At 37.3% G+C, this 17,084-nt stretch overlaps 1 protein-coding gene across 1 annotated transcript in view; it reads left to right on the top strand.

The window, feature by feature from the left end:
* Positions 1 to 17,084, top strand: part of TAF4B (TATA-box binding protein associated factor 4b) — a 108,469-nt gene that overhangs the window by 33,825 nt on the left and 57,560 nt on the right. The window contains exons 7-9 of the mRNA XM_005905826.3: positions 172 to 792; positions 7,902 to 8,037; positions 8,712 to 8,814. Coding sequence (XP_005905888.2) covers positions 172 to 792; positions 7,902 to 8,037; positions 8,712 to 8,814 — 860 coding nt within the window. The remainder of the gene's footprint in view (positions 1 to 171; positions 793 to 7,901; positions 8,038 to 8,711; positions 8,815 to 17,084) is intronic.

Raw genomic sequence — 17,084 nt, 5'->3', positions numbered from 1 at the left:
TATTTATATCCTGGATATTGACAGAAGGTAAATGATTGATATTAGATTTCCTCAGCTGAAACATTGATATACTTTTTATGTTGTCAAGATATGACACGCAAAGTAGTTCTATTTTACTAGAGCTCACTTACTCGGTTATCAGTGCTGGTTTTTTTCCTTTCTTGTTTCTAGAAAAGTGTGATTGCCTTACGACAATTGATGCCCAATGCCCAGAGCTTTATTCAGCAGTGTGTTCAGCAGACTTCTAGCGAGGTGGTCACTACTACCTGTCCCACGACATCAACGCCTTCTCCCGTGGTAACAACGGCAGCTTCTTCCATCCAGGCTGAGAAGCCTGCTGTTGTTGGTTCAGAAGCAGGGGTGCCTGGAGTTGTGTCCGTACAAACTCTGAAACCACTTGCTGGTCCAGAGGGAGCAAAAACTGGAGTCGTGACTCTTCACTCTGTGGGTCCGGCTGCTGTGCCTGGAGGGACAACAGCTGGAACTGTCGTGCTGCAGACTCCAAAACCTCTGGTGACATCCCTGCAGAACACGGTGACAGCAGTCTCTCTGCAGCCTGAAAAGCCGGTTGTCTCCGGGACAGCAGTGACGCTGGCACTCCCCTCGGTACCTTTTGGAAAAACCTCAGCAGCAGCTGTTTGCATTCCGTCCGTGAAACCCATTCTTACTTCCTCTGGGACCACGTCCAACAAGCCCGTCCTTGGCCCTCCACTCCAAATTAAACTCGCGCAGCCGGGCCCCGTGCTTGCGCAGCCAGCCGGTATCCCACAGGCAGTTAAAGTCAAACAACTAGTGAGTATCTTTTCATTTCTTCCTCAGTTTCTTCTTTAGAAAAAGTCCGACATTCAGAAAACTGGCAAGACTAGTAAAATCAACCCCTGTGTACCCTTGACCATTGTTGATCAGTTGGTAACGTTGGAACATGTTGGCTTTGTCTCTTTCCCCTCTATTCACAGGTGCAAATACACACATAGTTTTTTTCCTGAACCATTTAAGAGTTGTTTGCAGAAATTGTGACTTTGCACCATTAAATACCATGTATCTCTTAAGGAAAAGGGTTTCTTTTTCTTTGCAGTAACTGCAACGTACTACCATGCATGGGAAGTTATTACAGGCACAGTATTTCCTTTGTTGTCCCAACAAGTTCCTGGCTAGTTTGCTTCCTGAAGTTGTTTCTAGTAAAGAATTGCGTATTACCCTTATTTGTCATTTTTTTTTTCAGACTCCCTTAATTTAGAACGGTTCTTAGCCTTTTGTGGTTGTTCATTGTGTTGTAATAATTTTAAGTGCTAGTTGTTTTTCAGAATATCCTTTTGTGTAATCTTTTCCTCAAGATTAGATTCAGATTAGATATTTTTGGTAGGCTTGTTATTAATACATAGGTGATGTTATGGTAACATTTCTTTTAAAAATTGCTAAGGAGAGAAGGTGACAATGAGGGGAGTAGATGAGTAAGAAGTGATGTTTTCTCTGGAACTCTGTAAGTTGGGAAGTTCTTGGGTAAAAGAACTTGGGTGAAATCTGAGCTGTTTATCTATTCGTGTTTAGATAAACCTTACTCAAAACCAGTTTTATCAGAAGACTGAAAGTACTGTTAAGCTGTGGGAGACAGTACATGGTGAATTAATTGAAAATTATGTTTTTTAAAACAAGTTCTCACCTACCTTGTCCTGTAACAGAACTGTTTTTTTTTTTTTTGATCGCACCTGTTCTTTATAAACCTCCATGTTAACGGCTATGTTTTGAGTCTCTTTGTTTTAGTGTTCTCTGCTTTTTTGGAGTAGTAAAATCTAAGTAAACTTCTCAGCCTTGTTTATGTGATCAGGACAAAACATTAGTATCTGTGGGTGATGGTCTTTGAGGCAGAGGGCAAACTTTGGGTGTAGAATGAAGGTGTAGAATGAAAGAGGAAAGATCAGTTTGGACAGTAGTCAGACTCTTTTTTTTTTTTTCATCCCTTCCTACTCTGGCTCTGATTTTCAAGTGGAAAAATGTACCTGCCTCATTATGTTTCTCTTGGGTGTTTGAATTTAATATAAGAGATAAAATCTTCTTTAGAAGCAGTGATTCTTAAACATCTATCTGAACAGCCAGGTTTGGGAGGTGCTGGAACCGTAAATGCCCCAGTGGAAGGTTGCTTTTGGTAACACTGAAGAGAATGGAGACCCTAAATGCCCCAGTGGAAGGTCACTTTTGGTAACACTGGAGAGAATGGAGATCTCTCTCTGTGTCATAGCTGATTCTTGAATTAGTGCTCATCTTTATTGAAAATCTGTAGCATATCCACCCCTAAGTGATATAACACTCCATAGCTACATAGAGTTTTAAAAACATATCTTGTATGCAGTATGGATTTTGAAATAATTTTGATGAAGGTAAGACAGGGAGAAAACTAAGAATCCCAGAATTTTAAGGGAACAATCTGCTGGCACTCAACAAGCAATAGATCTCAAAGTAGAATCCATTGTCTTTCCTATTAGATTATGGTGCTCATGGCAAGAACTTATAGGTTTCTAGAATGTCTTGAAACAGAAAACTGTCAGGTAATAATATCTTGTGGCCTGCAAGGTGACTCAGTGGTAAAGAATCCACCTGCCATGCTGGAGGCACAGGTTTGATCCCCGGGTCAGGAAGATCTCCTCCTGGAGAAGGAAATGACAGCTCACTCCTGTATTCTTGCCTAGGAAATCCCATGGACAGAGGAGCCTGGCAGCCTACAGTCCATAGGGTGACAAAGAGTTGGACATGACTTAGCAACTAAGCAACAATAATATCTTGACAGCATTTACACTCTATAAGCTTGACTTGTTATACATTAGAAACTATTTCAATCAAGAAAAATGTAACAAAATCCATTGGTAAATTTTAGGGATTTTTAAACTTCTACTTTCATTCTTAAAAGAATGGCAGTGATTTAGTTTTCTTATGAATTCTGCTTTCTTGTTTGGCCTTTGTTTCAATTTTAGTCAACAAATTTAATGTCAGTATTCCTACCTTCCTGTTTAAAACAGCAAAAACCAGAGCAGCTAGACTCTGAAGATGCATTGTAATCTGTTTTACAGCAGATTTTTACCTGGGGCACAAAACAGCATAAGCTGTTCTATATGGTAATGCCACAGAGAGGATTGAACTTGAATGCTCTTTCAAATCAACTAATTTAGAAAATTAGTATTACTTAGGTTTGAAATAGTATTACTCAGGTAGTTTAAGAATATCATCAGTGAATTCCTTACAAACCATAGTCCAGTTTAATCCTGGGTTGAAGTGAGGAGGAAAACACTCAAGGTGCTAGAAACAAGACGGTAATCAATGTAGCTTATAAGAAACATGGTGAATAATTATTTACAATGTGAGAATGCCACGCTGGATCAAATCTGTGGTCCTAAAACTCAGGATGCAGTCTCCAGTAATGGTCTGAACAATGCATATGTGACTGTTGTTCAGTGTCAGGTGTAAAAGTTTGTGTGGTTTGTTTCCTTTAATAATCATGAATTTAAAAATTCCCATTAGTACTTTATCCTTTTCTAGCTTGTACAGATTTTCCTGAAGAATTCTATAGGTTTTCTTCCTCCTTGATAAGATGTTTTAAATGTCACACTTTTAAGTTGTAAGAAGCTTCCTAACCTACCATTGCAGGGTTTAGTTTTATCATAGATATTTCCCTTATTTCAGATGTATATTTCCCCAGGTGACTGTATTACTTGCATTTCTTTCTTACAGAATTGTAGACATTTGATAAGTGGCCAAGTACATTCAACAAATCATTGTCCAACTACTATTGTTTTGTGGGTATAAGAGAAAAACAACTAATTAGTACATTATTAAGGTGGTAATTCGGAGAAGGCAATGGCACGCCACTCCAGTACTCTTGCCTGGAGAATCTCATGGACAGAGGAGCCTGGTAGGCTGCAGTCCATGGGGTCGCTAAGAGTCTGACACGACTGAGCGACTTCAGTTTCACGCATTGGAGAAGGAAATGGCAACCCACTCCAGTGTTCTTGCCTGGAGAATCCCAGGGACAGGGGAGCCTGGTGGGCTGCTGTTTATGGGGTCACACAGGGTCAGACATGACTGAAGCGACTTAGCAGCAGCAGCAGCAGCAATGTGGTAATTTTCAGTTTTATTATACTGAAGTGAAACTGATCTAAAATAAATTAATCTAGAATATTAGGAAAGATTTGTTGTTGTTGAATAGTATTTTTGTCTTATAGTAACTAATTATTTTGAAGGAGAACCATAATGTGTAGGAAACAGAACAAGGATTATTGTTTTATTGAGTCAAGTAGTTCATTCTCAGTTTCTTATTGGACTGACCTAGATCTAGACTTGAGTTATCAGTTTGGTTTTTTTTTTTCTCCCCTTTTTTGCATGTTGTTAAAAGAATGAGACAGAGAAGGCAATGGCACCCCACTCCAGTACTCTTGCCTGGCAAATCCCATGGAGGGAGAAGCCTGGTAGGCTGCAGTCCATGGGGTCGAGAAGAGTCGGACACAACTGAGCGACTTCACTTTCACTTTTCACTTTCATGCATTGGAGAAGGAAATGGCAACCCACTCCAGTGTTCTTGCCTGGAGAATCCCAGGGACGGGGGAGCCTGGTGGGCTGCCATCTATGGGGTCCCACAGAGTTGGATATGACTGAAGCGACTTAGCAGCAGCAAAAGAGTGAGAGGAGAGGTAGAATTCAGTTGTTGATTGTAATCCCACTAAGATAGGAATAATGAAAGTTTGGGTGAAGAGACTGAGTCCAAGTAAGGCCTACTGCCATCTATTTGCCATATATAATTAGGAATTGCATAGAAAAATCTTCATGGGCTATAATTTAGTCAGAGTTTACATAACAATAGTCTTAACATAGGTTGATTAATGCCAGCTCATTTAAATTTACTTGAAGAATATATATTTTTTTAGGTTTTATTTTGATACAGGGACATCAGAATTCACAGAAAATAAACTATTGAAACTATATTTATAGGGTATATGTTGTCTTATTTTTTCTTTATTCAAGAAAATGTTTTATTATGAAAATTTCCAAACATAGCAAAGTTGAGGTTTATTGTGAACACTGTATACCAACCACCTAGATTCTACTGTTTACAGTTGCTCTACTTGATTTATCCATTCATCAATTATCTTAATTTTTGATACATTTCAAAGGCGTCTTCCTAAAATATTTTAATATTAATGTGCATATCATTAACTGCCAATCAATATTTCTTTACTCTTTTCTTGTTTTTAGCTAAAATGTATATACTGTGATATGCACAAATTTAAATCTATCATTGGATAAATTCTGACAATGCTTAAGAGAAAGTGAAAGTGTTAGTCTAATGGCTTAGTTCATGTCCGACTCTTTGAGAGTCCATGAATTGTAGCCCTCCAGGCTCCTCTGTCCATGGAATTCTCCAGACAAGAATACTGGGGTTGGTTGCCATTCCCTTCTCCAGGGGATCTGCCTAACCCAGGGATCATACCCACGTCTCCCACATTGCGGGCAGATTCTTGACCCTAGGAGCCACAAGGGAAGACCCTTGACGATGCTTACCTCTGTAACTCAAATCTGCTTTTCAGGATACAGAGTGTTACCATCACCTTGAAGATTCCTTCTCTCCCTTCCCAGTCTTTCTCTACCTGCATACCCCCAGAACCACTGACTCTTCTAATAATAGCTCTTTGTTTGGCTTGCCAAGTAGGAGCAGATCTATCATCCTTGGACCAATTTCCATCTCTCTTAATATCAGTCTCTGTTATATGCCTTATATTAGAGTCTAAAACTGTACTTTCTTTGAAAGAACACTGTTTAATTGTTTTATATTTTCTCACTCGTATTTTATTTTGTTCAGCAAGTGTGCAGGAATATGCTGCGCATATGCTCCCAGGTGTTACAGTCATTAGTACAAGGAACGATGGGGATCCAGGATTGTTAAATCAGTCAGCGCATTTGCCTCCTGCCATATACATGAACTTGCACTGGATTGGGCCTAGATTGGGCCATGCACAGCCCTGGTCTTGGAGCCCATGTGAAGGCTCACCTCCCCACTTATTCTGTGCCACGGTCACATGCTGATGCTGGGTTCCTTTGGCTTTCCTACCCCATGCCTCCTGGCTGGTCCCCTAGAGGCCTGGAACCTCCATTCACCTTAGGGGCCAGCCTCTATGCTGTAATTATCATTATATATATATATAGAGAGAGAGAGAGAGAGAGAGAAAGTATCAAAAGTAGTTTGAAGACTAACTCAAATTTCTAATAACATTGTATTACTACCTTTCTTTGTCTGCAATGCAAGAGACCCGGGTTCGATCTCTGGGTTGGGACAATCCCCTGGAGAAGGAAATGGCAGCCCACTCCAGTATTCTTGCCTGGAAAATCCCATGGACGGCAGAGCCTGGTAGGCTACTGACAGTGGGGTTGCAAAGAGTCAGACACGACTGAGCAACTTCACTTCACTTTCATAATCAAAACATGAAAAGAATACCAAATAAAAGATAGTAGGGAAGGGAATAAACAATAGGGAGATAAGTCAGAGTTGTTAGGAGTATTTGTTTTGAGTTTTCATCTGAATGCATGAGACTCTGAATGTATATTACTTTGTAGAATTTAAATCTGATTCCTAGAACTTGAGGATATAGAAGTATGATCTCAACTGAAATACATCTTTATTTTCAAGGGTTTTTCTTTCTTTCAAGAGTCAGTTCTCATAGAATCATGGCAATTGAATTATTCCAACTTGTATTTCTCCTCTAGGGGCATTAGTTCCTATATGATTATTTACTGGGACATTTTGGATTTCTTGTAAGTTACTCTTGTTTAGTAATATGCACTAGATTTAATTTTATTTGTAAAAGAATGTAGAATAAATTATGGGCTTCTCTGGTGACTCAGACGGTAAAGAATCCGCCTTCTATGCAGGAGACCTGGGTTCAATCCCCATGTTGGGAAGATCCCCTGGAGGAGGGCGTGGCAACCCACTCCAGTATTCTTGCCTGGAGAATCCCCACAGATAGAAGAGCCTGATGGGCTGCAGTCCATGGGGTTGCAAGAGTCGGACACAACTGAGCAGTTAAGCCCAGCGTATAGAATAAAGTAAATACCTCCAGAATTGTTATGAAACTAGATCATTTATATTAGCCATATATGAGTTTGAGGACTTAAAAATAGTTCACTATCAATAGCTGGCTCAAATATATAGTGACTGTGTTTTTCTTTGAAGTGAAAGAACTGTGTTTTTTCCTTCTTTGAAGCTAAAAATAAGGCTCTGTTATTATTTTAATTTCTCTTCTTTTATCCCCAACCCTCACCCTGTGGATTTCTTGATTATCTTGGAGAATGCCTTTAGCATTGCTGTCTTTCAGATACTTTTAAAAAACAACTGATTGAAAGTCATTATCTTTTAGAGGTATATTTTGAAATATTTATGGGTTAAAAGATATACCTGAGATTTGCTTTAAAATAATTGAGAGTGGGAGAAGTGGGTAGGGATAGAGATGAAATAAAATTGGTCAAGAATTAATCATTGCTGAAGCTATAATAATGGTAACAATGGTATAGGTGTTTTCATTTTTGTTGTTGTTGTTGTTCCCTCTGCTTTTGTATATCTTTGAAATTTTACATGGTAAGTTAAAAGGATGAAAATAAGATCTATTTGGAGATTTAAATTGAGCTGTGTATAAGTTTGAATTCCACTCTGAAAATTACAGTGTGAGATGGTCATGGTTTTCAGTTTTGAGCTAAATAAATTTACCGCATACAAATTTAAACTTTAGGCTTTCTTCTGATGCTAAGGTAAAGGTATGTATGGTTAAGTGAGGACAGTCATTTGTTCTCTTGTTACAGTTGAAAGTTTGTTCTTTTCTAAAGCAGGTCTAGTTGGAGGACTGTATTCATAGTTCTCATTGTTTCAGGTAGTCCAGCAGCCTTCAGGAGGCCTTGCAAAACAAGTGACCACTCTTACCCATTCCCCAGCACTGACCATCCAGAAACCTGGACAGAAGAAGGTGACAGTGAGCACTGCAATACCTACCAGTCAGTTTTCTCAAGGTAGATAATAACTAATCTCTGCCTCGTCATGTTGGGTTTGGAACATGACAGGTTTCTTTGCTTTTTTTTTTTCACCATTCAGAGAAGAGAGATTTCTTTTAAGTTGAGACCTATGGAAAATAGCTTTATTGTATTCTTTGTACATAGCCACTTTTTAGGGATGTATGTTGTTTTAGATTAAATCAACACCATTCATGGTATTTTGTAACTAGATAAAACAATCTACTAGTAAATACAGTACTTTTTTTAACTTATAAATTTTGCTATTGCCTTATTTCTTTTATTAAAATGTACGTTTTTCTCTACATTTGGAAGTCAGTCTTACAAATTATAAGTCTTTATGTATTTTTAAAATCTACCAATATAAAAGATATAGTATTAACATGTTTCTTTTCTTCATAGTAACAGCTTTTCTTCATAGTATTTTTGTAATGCTGGTAATTCTCTACACAATTTGGGGAACATATAAAAAGAAATGGAGAGGTCTTGATTTTGTGATTTCTTTTGCAGGGAATAAATTAATTGTAATGTTTGAATTTAAATCTAGAAAGCTTTGAAATTTTCTTTGGTTATTCTATATGCACTGAAAATAGCTATTGTCCTGAATTTTTTCCTAATGTGGTATGATTGCTTTTTTTTCATTTTACTTTTTCTTTCTTCTTTTGTTTTTATAGCTTCCATTCTAAAGCAAGTTACCCTTCCAGGAAATAAAATTCTGTCACTTCAATCATCTGTTCAGAAAAACAAAATAAAAGAGAATGGAACAATATCCTTCAGGTAAAGAAATTAAATGATCAAAATTTTGCCTGATTTAAGAAATTAATATTCTTTTTAAAAACATAAAAGAGATGACAAAATAATACTTATGTAAAATAAATTTAATGATGCCTTTTGAAAAAGCTAACAGTGCTTTTGAATATAATTTATAAGTAGTGAAGTGCATAGATCTTAAGTGTAGAGCTCAAGGAATTCTGACAAACGTATACCTGTGTAATCTTAATTCAGACCAAGATGCTAAACATATCCATCATCTTTATGCTCCTTTCAAATCAGTTACTTCCAACTCTTGCCTCTGGCAGCCACTATTCTTATGTCCATCACCAAAGATCATTTTTGTCCATTCTTGAACCTTACATAAATGGAAAATTACATTATCTACTCTTTTGCATTTGATTTTTTCACTCAACATGTGTTTGAGATTCATCTACATCATTTTGATTATTAGAAGATTGCTCTTTTGTTCTGGTGAACAGTACTCATTACCTGAATGTAAATTTGGTTATTTGTTTTCCTGTTGATGGACATTGAGTTGTTCCCAGTTTTTAAATGATTCTATAAAGTTGCTGTAAACATTTCCATACAGATTTTTATATGAACATAGGTTTCATTTCTCTGTAGTTAACATCTAAGAGTAGTATTGTGGGGTCACTAGGTAAGTATGTGTTTTACTATTTAAGAAACTATCAAATTGTTTATCAGAGGGACTGTACCATTTTTCATTTCCACCAGCAATGAGGAGAGTTCCACTCCAATTTTAGTACTTGTTATTGCCAATTCTTTTGACTTTTACCATTCTAAGTATACAGTGGTTATTGTCACTGTCATTTTAATTTATATTTTCCTAAAGACTTAAGATGTTGAACATCTGTTCTTGTGCTTATTTGCTATCCTTAACACTACCTCCTTTGGTGAAGTGATCTTTTGCCCATTTTTCTTTGGAGTTGTTTGTTTTTCTGTGATTGTGTTTTTAGAGTTCTTTATATATATTCAAGATCCAAGTCATTCTCTTACCAGTATCCTTCACAGAGCAAAAGTTTTAATTTTCCTGAAGCCCAGTTCATTAATTTTTTCTCTTGCAGATTATGCTTCTCATGTTTTATATAAGAAATGCTTGTATAACCAAAGGTTATAGAAATTTTCTCCTGTTCTTTGTTCTCAAAGTTTTACAGTTTTATGTTTGTCCTTCTTGGATCGATACTTTAAAAATTCACCAGTTGCTTACTTAAAAATATGTGTGTGGATATTCTGTTTTCTTCTTTATATGCTCCCATTTTTAGTTGCATTATTTGTCACAGTATGTAAGTATCTGTACATTAATCCCCCTTCCTCATCCCCACCAATACTTTAGTTGTAGTTCTACTTTTATATTAAAATGCTCACCTTCAGTCTGTTCTCTGGAGTTTTCTCAGTCATCTCTTGTTTGGATGAAATTAGTTGAATGTGGTCCATGCTTTGATCTACCAGGATACCTCTTTAGTATTTTTTGACTTGGGATGTACTTAGTCTTCCTGCCAGTGGTATATTTCATCCTTTATTCTGCGACTAGTTCTCTGGTCTCTCTCCTGCAATTTTTATTCAGTCTGCTTTTGTCCAAAACCTTTTGAGATAGGGTGAGTGAGTTGAGGAATCAGTCGCCACTGGAAAAGAAAGTGTGCACTGGAAATTGTTGTTTTGCTTTTTCATTTATTCTTGTTTTGAAGTTTGGATATTCTTTGTCTTCACGTTGTGCTGAGGCTGTGGTGTTTGTTGTTCTGTATTGCTTGGGGGAAGTAAATGCTGAAAGATGGTGACCTAGACAGACGTCATTATCTTCCAATGCAGTGAGTTTTGACAAAAGACTAAATTCATGTACCAAGTACCTCAGTCAAGATACATAGAATATTTTCAACACCCTGAAAGCCTCCTTTGTGATACTTCCCAGACAGTCCCCTTATTATACCTTAGGCAACCACTGACTGGCTTCTTATCATTGTTGATTTTTCTTTCCTAGGGTTTTAAATAAGTAGAATAGTATAATGTGTATTCTTCGCTTGGTTTCCTTTGCTCAGCATAATGTGTCTGATACACACCCAGTGTTGTTGCGTGCATTAGTCATTTGTTGCCTTTCATTGCTGAGTAGCATTCCACTGTATGGTGCACTGTGGTTGTTTGCACTGAATTGTTTATCTCTTTAGCCATTTGTGGGTATTCAAGTTGTTTCGTGTTTTTGACTATTGTGAGTAAAGCTGTTAGAAACATCTGTATCCAAGTCTTTGTATGGACATAAGTTTTCCCTTGTGTAAATATATGAGCAGAGTTGCTGAATCATTTAGTAGGTTTATGTTTAACTTTATAAGAAGCTGCCAATTTGTTTTCCTATGTGGTTGTACCATCTACAGTCCTACCACAAAGTATGAGAATTTATTCCAGTTGTTCTGCATCCTTGCTCAGTGGATGGGTAAATCAGGTTAAACCTGACAGCCAGCTGAGTTTGCTTTACTCCAGAAAAGATCTGTAACTGTGTCTCATAGGAACCAGGGAGGATTTGGCACTACATTAGCAAAAACAAGACTGAGAGCTGACTGTGGCTCAGACCATGAACTCCTTATTGCCAAATTCAGACTTAAATGGAAGAAAGTAGGGAAAACCACTAGACCATTCAGGTATGACCTAAATCAAATTCCTTATGATTATACAGTAGAAGTGAGAAATAGATTTAAGGGACTAGATAGAGTGCCTGATGAACTATGGACAGAGGTTTGTGACATCGTACAGGAGATAGGGATCAAGACCATCCCCATGGGAAAGAAATGCAAAAAAGCAAAATGGCTGTCTGGGGAGGCCTTACAAATAGCTGTGAAAAGAAGAAAAGTGAAAAGCAAAGGAGAAAAGGAAAGATAAAAGCATCTGAATGCAGAGTTCCAAAGAATAGCATGGAGAGATAAGAAAGCCTTCTTCAGCGATCAATGCAAAGAAATAGAGGAAAAAACAGAATGGGAAAGACTAGAGATCTCTTCAAGAAAATCAGATACCAAGGGAACATTTCATGCAAAGATGGGCTCGATAAAGGACAGAAATGGTATGGACCTAACAGAAGCAGAAGATATTAAGAAGAGATGGCAAGAATACACAGAAGAACTGTACAAAAAAGATCTTCACGACCCAGATAATCATGATGGTGTGATCACTGACCTAGAGCCAGACATCCTAGAATGTGAAGTCAAGTGGGCCTTAGAAAGCATCACTATGAACAAAGCTAGTGGAGGTGATGGAGTTCCAGTTGAGCTATTTCAAATCCTGAAAGATGATGCTGTGAAAGTGCTGCACTCAATATGCCAGCAAATTTGGAAAACTCAGCAGTGGCCACAGGACTGGAAAAGGTCAGTTTTCATTCCAATCCCAAAGAAAGGCAATGCCAAAGAATGCTCAAACTACCGCACAATTGCACTCATCTCACATGCTAGTAAAGTAATGCTCAAAATTCTCCAAGCCAGGCTTCAGCAATACGTGAACCGTGAACTTCCTGATGTTCAAGCTGGTTTTAGAAAAAGCAGAGGAACCAGAGATCAAATTGCCAACATCCACTGGATCATGGAAAAAGCAAGAGAGTTCCAGAAAAACATCTATTTCTGCTTTCTTGACTATGCCAAAGCCTTTGACTGTGTGGATCACAATAAACTGTGGAAAATTCTGAAAGAGGTGGAAATACCAGACCACCTGACCTGCCTCTTGAGAAATCTGTATGCATGTCAGGAAGCAACAGTTAGAACTGGACATGGAACAACAGACTGGTTGCAAATAGGAAAAGGAGTATGTCAAGGCTGTATATTGTCAGCCTGCTTATTTAACTTATATGCAGAGTACATCATGAGAAACGCTGGACTGGAAGAAGCACAAGCTGGAATCAAGATTACCAGGAGAAATATCAGTCACCACAGATACGCAGATGACACCACCCTTCTGGCAGAAAGTGAAGAGGAACTCAAAAGCCTCTTGATAAAAGTGAAAGAGGAGAGTGAAAAAGTTGACTCAACACTCAGAAAACTAAGATCATGGCATCTGGTCCCATCACTTCATGGGAAATAGATGGGGAAACAGTGGAAACAGTGGCAAACTTTATTTTGTTGGGCTCCAAAATCACTCCAGATGGTGATTGCAGCCATGAAATTGAAAGACGCTTACTCCTTGGAGGAAAGTTATGACCAACCTAGATAGCATATTCAAAAGCAGAGACATTATTTTGCCAACAAAGGTCCGTCTAGTCAAGGCTACGGTTTTTCCAGTGGTCATGTATGGATGTGAGAGTTGGACTGTGAAGAAAGCTGAGCGCCGAAGAATTGATGCTTTTGAACTGTGGTGTTGGAGAAGACTCTTGAGAGTCCCTTGGACTGCAAGGAGATCTAACCAGTCCATTCTAAAGGAGATCAGTCCTGGGTGTTCTTTGGAAGGACTGATGCAGAAGCTGAACTCCAGTACTTTGGCCACCTCATGGGAAGAGTTGACTCATTGGAAAAGACTCTGATGCTGGGAGGGATTGGGGGCAGGAGGAGAAGGGGACGACAGAGGATGAGATGGCTGGATGGCATCACCGACTCAATGGACATGAGTTTGGGTGAACTCCAGGAGTTGGTGATGGACAGGGAGGCCTGGTGTGCTTCGATTCATGGGGTCGCAAAGAGTCAGACACAACTGAGCGACTGAACTGAACTGAACTAGCACGTGCTCTGGTGAACCTGACTTATTTTCTCCACTCTAACAGAGGCCAGAAAACTAGTGTCAGCCTCAGGCATTTGACCTTGAGGCAGTTCTACCTTTAGAGTGTGTTCAGTGCTTATTTTTACTGATACTTTTTGACAACTTCTGTGTGGCCAACATTGGAATAAAAAACTCTTAAACTTGTCTAAATTAGAATGCCAGTAATTTCTCATGGGTACATCTAGTCCACTTAATGCCTGATGGAAAAGTGTCACCATTCGCAGATTTTAAATCAGAAAACTTGCTTTATCAGTCTCCTCCTTTATAACTTTTGAATTTTGCATTATTCTAAGAAATCTTTTCCTATCCTGAGCTCATAATGAGGAGCTTCTGTATTTTCTTCCAAAATGTCTATACACACCCCTTATATGCAGTAGACCTTTACAAAATCATCAGTAGTGCTTGATTCTAACTGTATAAATAGCTGAAGCAGAAATAACCTTTTCCTGGCTGGGTTGCTTACGTCAACAAGTTACTGAAGATTTCATCATCTTTACTTTTCTGATTTCAAATGCTCCTTTACCTTTCAGTAAATCCCCAGTTGTTCAAGGGTATATTTGTAGAATTTCATTTTATTGTTGTTTTTGTTTCATTTCTGTATTAATATTTTTGCATTTTCAGTTATCTTCATTATTTTTATATCTGGATAAATTCTCTATTCCTTTCTTATCAAAAATGTCTTGACTTGTTCTTCTTTTACACATAAATTTCAAAATCAGCAGGGCAGTTCTTTTAAAATTTTTTGTTGAGATTACCTTGAACCATAGTTCTATTTGTTAGAGTTCAATAAGGTTGTAGCTGACAGAAAACTGAAGAATAGTGGCATAAGCAAGATAAGATTCTTTCCCACATTTAGGAAAACTGGAAGTAGGCAGAGCGTTACAGGCATGGCATTCTCTTGGTGTTAGGGACCCGGGAGTTTTCTCCCTTCCTTTCGGCTCCTCATACACACTAGTCGGGCCCCACTGTACAGTGTTTAGATGTGGTTATTTCCTGCATTTTCTTTCCCCATCTTCATATGGACCAATCCAGTTTAAAAGTTTCTGTTTATAGCACTTATTATTAATATTTCAGTTTAAAAGTTATCTGACTAAAGAGTCTTTGTTTGGCCAACCCTGTAAAGTAGCTTTTTCAGTCACATCTGCTGTCTTGAAGCACTTATCTAAAGTTACTCTATTTGTTTACCCTTCTTTATACTCCCCAGTCTCTCTGAGAGTTCGTTGTAACTTTACCATTGTGTGCTTAATGTGTAGAACAGTGCCTTGTTCATAATAAGCATTCAAAAATTTGTTGAAATAATGAATTTCAAAAAAGAACAGGCATATCTATAATCTTAGATATAATCTATTTTAAAATAAGTTTTATTTTAGCTCTAATATGCACTTTTCATTTTTGTATAGTATGTTCTAGTTATTTGGTTCATATGTGACTTTATGCTTATCTTTTTATAGTGATATCTTTTTATTAAGTTTGCTTTCTCAGATACTTAGTATTAATTTCACTTCATTTACTGTTTAGGCAAGAGACTATTTAGGTAAGAGACTCTATTTAGGTAAGAGGAGGTTATAGTGTATGGTATTTGATCTTGTCTTGAGTTAACTGGATGAGGTTAATAGCAGAGTGATAACCGCCTGTATTTTCAAAACTACTTGTTTAAGTGAAAATAACATTTTTGTGACTTTTTCCCTGAGTAAATCATATTTTCTGTTGTGCTTGTTGGTACATCTGGGATAAATAAGGGGAGCTATATAGTGTTTAAACACCAGAGGGTGCCAGAGATTCGTGTTTTATTCTTTATATTTCAGAAGCAGAAGTGACAAATATTACAGTACCTCTGCATGTTTGTGTTGTTAACTTTATTTAAACTGGAAACTGGAAATTTGATGATCATAAGAAGTTATTGTCGATTTTTTTTGAAGAGGTGATACTGTCTTATGATTAAAGTTTTTCTTTAGAATCCTTATATTTTAGAGAGATAATAAAATATTTGTGGATACATATTATATATATGTGGATATTTATGTATACATGTATAACTTAGGAGGCATTATAGCTAGAGGTTAAGTGTTTTTTTTTTTTAATTTGCCTTAAAAGACACTTAGAAAATAACATAGGACAAGGTTACATACTGTTTGTACAGATATCACTCCATCAACTTTAATGTCTCATTTTCTTCTTATTGCAGGAATCAGATTCTCTAGTGTAGATTAAACATGTGCTCTGTCTTGATTCATATGTAATTAATTGTTTTATTATGTATTTATACATAATAACAGATGGTTAATCATTCCAAGGAAGAACTTAGAAAACTGTCTGTGGTGATAAAATCTTGGAAGGACAGGAGACAGAAGAAGCACCCTTCTGAGCTGTGCAGATTAAATCTAGGGTTAAAGTCAACAAAAAAGTCTTGGAGGAATTGCCTTTATGCTAAATCTTATTAGACATTAGGTTCTTAAATATTCCTCACAGCGAAATTACATGAATGAAGACTTAGAGATGTGATTGTGAAAGCTTTCAAAATTATTAGCCAAATTTTATTACAGTAAAATGCTATTTAGGAAAAATTATCTTTGTGCTTACATTCAGAATGAACTGGTAAGGAATATACTCTGAAGTAGTTCCTAAAGTCACTAAAGTTTGAGAAATACTGCAATATCCTATGCTATATTTCTTAAAAAGAAGAAAGATGATTTCCCATGGGGAAAAATACCTTTAAAAAAGCATAAAAGGAGAGTAAGCAGGATGTTGTATGAGTTTATATACTGGCTGTAGTAGGTAATGCAGAGATTATGCTCAAAGGTGATGAAACAAGAATATTGAAGGTAACCTTATTCTACCAGGGATTAGTAATGTAAAGGAAGAACTTGATCTTAAAATGAAAAGAAATGTACCCTCAGAAGTTCAAAAGTTGTAGCAATTGGACAGACACTTTAAAAGTATGAAAACAAACTAACATTTCCAAAGTAGGCAATTGAAGTCGATCTGGAATATGGATGGGGCATTGACAGCTGAAACGTAATAAGCAAAAGGAGCTGAAGACTAGAACAAGAAAGGGAGAAAAGCCTGAGAAAGTCCAGGGTCAGTAGGAGCTATTTGATGGTGAGAAATGGGAGGGAAGAGTGTGCTAAGTTAAGGTCATTACCTGGAAGGCCTTGAATATCAGGTTGAGTTCATGGGATCATGAAATGTTTTGTAACAAGAAAGTAATGTGATTTTTTTCTACTAGAGAAGAATTAGTCTGATGCTATTATAAATGTTAAGAGGGCAGAAGCGATTTTAAAAGGTAGGCACAAGCAGTGGTTAACTTTATTAAAAGCTGAAGAATTACATCAGTTTCAGAAACCAGAATGCAAGCCAGGTGATTGGATAATACTTCTTTAACTTTTGCATAGCAGCCTATTGACCCGACAGAATCTTGAGTTGGAAGCCTTTCACTGTTAAATTCCCTTCTTGTATATCTTTTAGAACAAGACAGGCTTATATCTTTCATAACACCTTCATTAAAAAATATACTGCATCAGACCAGAGGTCTT

The sequence above is a fragment of the Bos mutus genome, chromosome 24 (assembly GCF_027580195.1).
Source record: "Bos mutus isolate GX-2022 chromosome 24, NWIPB_WYAK_1.1, whole genome shotgun sequence".
NCBI lineage: Eukaryota > Metazoa > Chordata > Mammalia > Artiodactyla > Bovidae > Bos > Bos mutus.
Note: the sequence above shows the minus strand (reverse complement) of the source record. Positions and strands in the feature narration are given on the sequence as shown.